Source organism: Schistocerca americana, chromosome 2 (assembly GCF_021461395.2).
Source record: "Schistocerca americana isolate TAMUIC-IGC-003095 chromosome 2, iqSchAmer2.1, whole genome shotgun sequence".
NCBI lineage: Eukaryota > Metazoa > Arthropoda > Insecta > Orthoptera > Acrididae > Schistocerca > Schistocerca americana.
In genome coordinates, this window is record NC_060120.1 from 1027877278 (window position 1) to 1027885488 (window position 8211).

The 8211-nt window shown below is 38.5% G+C and overlaps 1 protein-coding gene across 1 annotated transcript; it reads right to left on the reverse strand.

The window, feature by feature from the left end:
- Positions 1-3311: 3311 nt before the first annotated feature.
- On the reverse strand, positions 3312-4996 carry LOC124596153 (putative ankyrin repeat protein RF_0381). Its single transcript, XM_047135178.1, has one exon. The coding sequence runs from the start codon at positions 4904-4906 to the stop codon at positions 3398-3400; it is 1509 nt and encodes a 502-aa protein (XP_046991134.1). The 5' UTR covers positions 4907-4996; the 3' UTR covers positions 3312-3397.
- Positions 4997-8211: the final 3215 nt, after the last annotated feature.

An 8211-nucleotide genomic window follows, 5' to 3' on the forward strand; every position in this document is an offset into this window, starting at 1 on the left:
TGTGTGTGTGTGTGTGTGTGTATGTGTGTGTTGTCTATTTTTGACAAGGCCTTGTTGGCCAAAAGCTTACTTTGTTACAGTCTTTTTGTTGTGCCTATCTGCGACTCAGCATCTCCGCTACATGGTGAGTAGCAACTGTCCTTTTCATAAAATTGTGAAATACATGAAGTGCTGTAGATGCTGCAAATACAACAAATACTGGTCTTAAGCTCCAACCAGGTTTTGTAAATGATAGTAAAGCATATGTAGATCATGAGCATACACAGGCCCAGCACAAATTCATATTTCTATCGACTAACACATGTTACCATACATTTTAGGTTGGCATTTTTCCTTTCATAAAGATCATTACTTTTTATTTATTATTTATAACATGTGATTTGCTTATTTGCTCTTGTGATGCGACATCCATCAGCTTGCACTACTATGGAAAGGCAATAACTTCAACCTAGTTTGAAGGCTAAGTGTTCTTATTTGGTAAAAAATTCCCTACAGAGATTAAAAACATGGTAGTTACAAGAATTTTATAGAAATTATTGTTAGGTTTTACTGAATTACAATAAAATGAGAAGAAAAGGATCCATATGACTTATAACACAGCAACACAAAGGCAAATAAACACCCAAATCAGGAACAAAGAAAACCTAACAAGTACCCCAAAAGAACTAGCAAACTTTGTTAATTCTTACTTTAGTAGTATAGCTACAAAGTTACAGGAAAATTTTTCAAAATCTCATAATCCACGAACACGGGAATATACATCAAATTCAATGGTATTGCTACCCACTACTGAGGAAGAAGTATGTAATGTGGTAAGGAAATTAAAGAGCAAAAATTCAGCAGGTTTAGATGAAATTCCAATGTCTGTGCTGAAAAAATGCATAAATAGTATCAAAGCCCCCCTAACCAATATCATAAATGAATCTTTCAAAGCCGGTTGTTTCCCTGATTATCTGAAACATGCAAAAATTTTACCTCTACACAAAAAAGATGATGTAGAAAACATTGAGAACTACAGGCCAATTGCCCTACTGTCATCATTTTCCAAAATAATAGAGTCCATAATGAAGAACAGACTTATGAGCTATCTAAACAAATACAACCTTCTTTCAAATGACCAATTTGGTTTCAGACCAGGCAGAGATACAGAAATGGCAATAGCACATTTCACTAAAGTGGTTCTAGAAGCACTGGATGAAGGCAACTATGTATCTGGCATATTCCTTGACCTGTCAAAGGCCTTTGATACAGTTGACCACCAGAATCTATTACTTAAGTTAGAAGCACTAGGAGTAAGAGGGGTAATCAACAAATGGTTCCATTCATACCTTAAAAATAGAGTACAGTGGGTAGAGATCTCGCATGTCTCCAGTAGATCAAAGTTCATAGAAAAACACCCGTCAGATCCACAGCATATTAATATTGGGGTCCCTCAGGGAAGTGTGCTGGGTCCGGTGTTGTTCTTGATTTATATAAATGACTTTCCACAATATATCCGACATGGAGAGAAGATATTGTTTGCCGATGACAGCAATATTATAATCACCAGTGAGACATCAGCACAAATGTTGGAAAATTGTAATGAATCACTGAAAGATGTCTACAAATGGTCTACAGAGAATAAAGTGACCTTAAATATTAAGAAAACAAATAGCATACGCTTTAGAATAAACAGAAAAAACAGTCCCCTAAAGTTAAAGCTACATAACACCTCTGTAGACGAAGTGCCCACCACCAAATTCCTAGGGTTGCATATTGACAGCCAGCTTAGGTGGAGTGAACATGTTAAAAAAGTCACAAAAAAGATATCTACAACGTGTTACGCACTTAGAGTTCTCTCCTCAGTATGCAGCGATGAATGTCTAAGAACTATATATTTTAGCTATGTACATTCAGTCATAAGCTATGGGATAATTTTCTGGGGAAATAATGTACTCAACTTACAAACAGTTTTTAAAGTGCAGAAGAGAGCAGTGAGAATTATAACTAAAAGCAGTAAGTGGGCTCACTGCAGAGAACTATTCAAAATACTTGGTATTCTAACTGTTCCCTGTTTATTTATGTTCCACACTATAGTATATATAAAGAAAAATATAGTGAATTATAGTACAAACAGCATTTTACACAGCTATAGCACAAGAACAAGCCACTGCCTTCATCTAGATAGGAGAAACAAGCATAAGACCCAAAAAAGTTTCTTGTATCAGGGTGTAAAATTGTATAACAAGCTGCCACAGGAAATCAAAGAAATTAACAGCATGTACTGTTTCAGAAAAACTCTTAAACTGTATTTTCAGGAACACTGTTTTTACACAGTAAGCGAATATTTAAATGTTTGAATGTAATTTAAGTGACATAATGACATTGTATTGTATATTCTGTAAATGTATAACAAGCTGCACAGGACATCAAAGAAATTAACAACATGTACTGTTACAGAAAACCCTTAAACTATATTTTCAGGAACACTGTTTCTAAACAATAAGTGAATATTTAATTGTTTGAATGTAATTTAAGTGATAAATGTCATTGTATTTGTATACTCTGTAAATGCATATAAAAGTGTCAATGTATCTGCAAAAATCACTGTATCCAACCTGACAACATCCATACATTGCAAAATGTCTACGGATGGCTAATCAAATAAATAAATAAATAAATCAATCAACTGCAGTATATGTCTTTGCAGCTCCTCATACATTAATTTCAACAGAAGGAATGCGTTTTTATTGTTTTACAATACATCTTACACATGAAACTTCATACATTCTTACGTGGTCATTGTGAAGACATTTTCCATTTTATAGAGTGAGTAATTGATTCAATGTTCAGTAAATCATAGGACTCGCGAGTCTTCAAACAAATATTTCACTCACTGATTACTGTCACATGCTTCTAACAATGAAGTAAAAGAAAACATAACATATGTACCTAGAAATAACAGACAAGATTGTATCATCTCCCAAATAAACACACAAATATTACTAAAATGTTCAAATGTGTACAGATTTTGAGTTTTCTGAAATGCTTTACATCAGAGGGCACTTAAGGATGAGTACTTACGCATAAGCATATTCACAGCAATCTGGTAAGTGATGATGTGCAACATTTAATTACAATGTTTGTCAGTGGACCATCAGTAGAATGAATTAAAAATAACCATTTAAACTTTTCAAATGCACATAGGTTGTCATTACACAATACAGCAATTTTGTGTTCAGTGCAATAATTGACGATGACTAATTTGCTAATGAGTATACTAAAATATCCTTTGACAGTGTACAAAATCTCAGAAAATCATGTCACAACTTTTAATTACTTTTGTCAAACCAATCACTGAAATTTTTGTGTAATGTACTAGCACAGTGCTCTACTCTGTTACAAATCACAAAACATTTTACAAATACAAATCACAAAACATTTTACAAAGTTCTTCATAGCCATTTTTTGAAGCTATTTGTGTCAGAGTTTCCTGATTTATATTTTTACAATTTTTTACAGCAAGAAGTTTAGCATAATTTATGTCCTTTAATTCAGTTAACTCTTTTAGCACTGTTTCATCCTTTTTGCTCATTCTAATAAACATACGATCAATCAGTTTTAGTGTCTCTGAAACTTCTTGTTTTCCAGCTTCATGGGCGAAATGTAGTGGTGTTTTTTTGCCTGTTTTGGTTGTTGCATTGTATACTGCACCATGCTGCAATAAAATGCACAATATTTCATGATGCCCAAATTTTGCTGCATAATGCAGAGGTGTAACACCATTACTGTTGCTCAAATTAACACAAGCCCCATGTTTAAGCAAAACATTAACAACAGGTAAATCTCCTTTCCAAGATGCATACGTAAGCGGTGTTTCATACTTTATGCTTCTGCTGTTGACTGGTGCCCCTTCTTGAACACATTTTTCAATTTCAGCACAATTGCGTTTTTTCACAGCTTCAAACAGCTTTTCAGTAGCACACAATAAAGCATTTACATTCTCGTTTCTTATTAGAGCAGCAATCTCTGACATGGAAGTGTTCCCATTGTAATATGCACCATTCTGTAATAAGCATCTAGCGACTACAGGATCGCCGTACTTCGCAGCCAGGTACAGGGCGGTTTCGTTTTTGCTTCCCTTTGCGTTTACATCTGCTCCGTTTTCAATGAGAGCTTTCGTGGTATTCAGTTTTGAAGCATGCACCCGTGCATCCAAGTGTCCCTTACTGAAGAGAAGTATTTGGGTGGAATCCTCATCTACTGCAAAGTGAAGCGGCGTCCACCTTCTGTTATCAATTGCATTAACTTCGGCTCCTTTTGCCAAAAGGTATTTAACTACTTCAACATGCCAGAGATCTGCTGCGTAATGCAATGGTGTAGTCTGTAGACAAGTCTTCGCGTCAACGTCAGCACCACTGCGTATAAGAATTTTTACAGCATCTAAATTGCCCTCGCGAACTGCCCAGTGCAACGGATTCAACGTTCCAGCGTCAATGGCATTCATGTCTGCATTCGCAGAAACTAGTGCTTCCACTACGGACGAATGGCCGCGCTGAGCCGCAATGTGCAGTGGAGACACACCGGAACTAGTTTTGGCGTTCACATTAGCACCAGCACTGATCAAAGTGTGTGCTACGCTTGGGTCAAAATTTCTGGCTGCAAAATGTAACGGCGTCATACCCTGCTCGAGCCTCTTAAACACTGGGGTAATTATGCAAGCCCCTGCGTTTACATTACAGCCCCGTGCGATAAGAGCTTTAAGAATGTCCAAATGACGTTCTCCCGCAGCCAAATGGATCGGTCGTACCTGGAAAGAGTCTGCGGCTTCGAAGTCTGCTCCTTTTGCCAGCATTTCCACGACACCTTGCAAGTTGCCGGCCTTTACCGCAGCGTGGAGTGCTCTTATGGTGTCGTTCGCGTACATATTTCACAGAATAGGTCGCGGACACTAATGCGGAGAAACACACACACATACACACGCGCGCAACTCTTGCTGAACAAGAAATTCACGTGAAACTGCTGCAGAACAACAAGTAACCTTTGCCTCAGTAACTGCTTGTGGTAAGATCCCCTCACCGCCAGGACTGAAACGTAACTGCGTCACTCAGGTACTCCAACGTCTGAGAGACTAATGTAAGTTGGTAACACAAAATCGAGAATAACTTCTCTACGGAAATGATCATGCAGCTATTACCGAAAAATAACGCTGCGATCGTTGAATAGTCTCTTTCAAATAGTAACGCTGTACTACAGTACTTTCAATAGCCCTGTTCAAATATGCACGCTATGGCGGACAGGTCGATACCTAAAAATATATACAGGGTGAATCCCCTTAGTCAAGAGGTACACCAGCGAAGCCCACGAGAAAGACGTCACAGCACTTGACAAGCCGTATGGTATTCCGAGAATTTTGTGACGACGGGGAAACACCTTACACGCTATCTTGTACAAGGCGGGCCAGATACTGAAAGCATGGGTGACGTCACGGAGGAAACTGCCGCGTAGCTTGGAACAAGCATTTGCACGCTGATCAGAAAACATCGACTGGAAATACTGGAAGTACTAAACTTTAATCGCTATCAGATAGCACAGTCACTCCTTCCAGCTCTCCATCATCTTCAGAGCGAGAATAACAGTAGTTTCTTTCACTACGCCGTCTAAACGTATGAGTACTGTGTCTATTTCCTCATCGAAAAACATTTCTTGCTGTATGTATTCTAGCTCATTTTTTTTAAGTGTTCGCACAATGGAATCCAATCTTCTTTAGTCATTTCATTACATCTGCCCTCGAACAAACGTTTCACAGACGTTACCGGTACGTTGCAGAGAACTTAACTAGAAGCTACTCAACCTTTCACAATGTGCCTAATATTCTCTACTCGACTTAATTCCACGTAGTAAGGAGTTTGTAGAATCTTATCGAACCACTCAGCTTGGTTCTACGAACAAGTTCATACTAGACTTGGCCACTGTTTCTATGTTTCGATACAGTGTATCGATACGTGGAACTGTAAAGTGTTTCGGAACGGCTGTGGTTCACTGTTTCGAAACAGTGGTGTTTCATTCCGCCCCTGTCTCGGATAACCGGACCAGATTCGATCTCGAGTCAGACACAGAAACTGTATCGTTGTTTCAAAGTAAGGCTGTTTCAGTCCACCTGTGCTTAGAACGGACTAATTGTGTCGAAACAGTGATGTTTCATTCCGCTCTGTGTCGGACGAGATTCGGGCTCGGCACAGGTACTGAAACACAACACACCACTTCATGAAGCACTTTCAAGAGTGTCGAAATCTTTTTGACGAGCAATAGCATGAAGCTTAAGATATCCGAAAATAAAGTTTCGTTTCTAGCTGACTGTCCTATTCCGAAATGGCGTAACATCTGCTTTATAAGCACTAACCAAATAATAAAACAACGCATATTATTCACATTCGAAATAATAAATATGTGAAAATCATTCAGTTAAATTACAGTTTTATATAACATACGCTTCTCTGTTCATGTACAGTAATAATATTAAGAAACGCAAGTAAGCCTACATTTTTAATAAAAAAAAGGCGTAGAGTAACAGTTATTAGACATATACATAAAATTGATGTAGTTATAATTGCAAGCAATCTGTTTGACATATCGCTGATAGTGTAATAGCGAACAGGAAGGGCTGGGAAGCATGGTGAATTTATAGTAACGGTTCGAAACACCTTGCAAGACACAATTTTTTTCTGTTATATTTTGTTATTTATTCGAATTATTTGGCGTTATTTGTGAGTCTATAGTCACTGTGCCTATTATCCACAATGATTCCCTTTGTGCGCATGGAAATTAGCAGGATGGGTATATTACCCATGTTAACGGAATGTGGAAATCCCGGTAGCATATCCGTTGTTTCTGCAGTTTGCTCCCATCTCCAGTTCCGTTCGTGGTGGTTCTTCTGTCTTTAGCTATGGCTGTCCTCAGCCAACTGAAAAGTATGAAAGTCAGACGACACGAAAGCAGCGCATTTGCTGCAGGAAATAAGAAACTGCCAAGACTTTCATTGATATGATTAGCGCTCTCGCACCTCATTTGTGTTTATATGGACATACTTATACAGTAGACATTCAAGATGCTAAAATATGTAGGTTTATTAGATTACAAAACACAAACTGTTTCACTGTTTCGAAACAGCGTATCGAAACATTTCATTGTACTGTTTCATTTGTTTCGAAACAGTTACGTGTTTCAGTTTGCCCATCTCTAGTTCATACAGAACAGGTTTCAGCATGTCTACGGAGAATGGGATACGTGCCTTTTTTTTTTTTTTTTTTTTTTTTTAATGGACTTGGAGTCCGGGGTGATATGTTACAATACAGCATCACCGGTCTATAGCGGTCTAACTGTGTTGGTGAGGCAGTAAATTTCCACAGGGCAGTGACTGAGTCACTGCAATTCACTTTGGAGGTGTGGCGGTGGGACTTGTAGTCCCGTACCACCCTCTGACGGTGATAGTACTACATGAGTCAGGCAGAAAAATTTTGCCTAACATGGGCAGGTGAAGGTAGTGACCGTAGAAGCCTTTGTTGTTCAATTCTTTTATCTTGGCAGCTCGCGCATGCCCGCCCAGACGCGGGAGATTGCTGTGTTGCCAGTTGCAAACGACGCACGCGCCAAGAGAAGCAGCGCCATAGTATAGTGTGGTTCGCAAATTTACGTTTAGGGGGGAGCGCGCAGTTTATGAATCAAAGCCCCCACGGCCGCATTAACCCTTTCGCTGCTACAGAGACTTGCTCCCCGCATTCCGCGCTGTGCGCGATTTTGTAATCACTGCACCGCTCGCCTGTGCAGGCACATGGTGTTCCGACTGCATTGACACACTTATCATTCGATTTCAGAAAAACTATTTGGCCCAAAAATTTGATTTTTACATATCTCTTGATTGATACCTTCCCCCCATAAATGACTTAATTTTGTCTCGATGTTCAACGCAGTTATTGTGCAGCATTAAATGTAGTAAACCATTGCACGAAATTCTGAAGAGTTTGCAGAGGTAAAAGTCCATAGCGTATACTTTCCGTATGGTCGATTTTAGTGGCCACAATGTTGAGAATGAAACGTGGACAAGATAACTAAATTTCATATAAAATTTACTGTATAACAATATCTCATTTAATTTAAATACAAGATGCGTGCCGTATGTAATATTGAGAAATATTCCGTCTTTCGCGACTGTAATAAAAGTTTTATTTACAC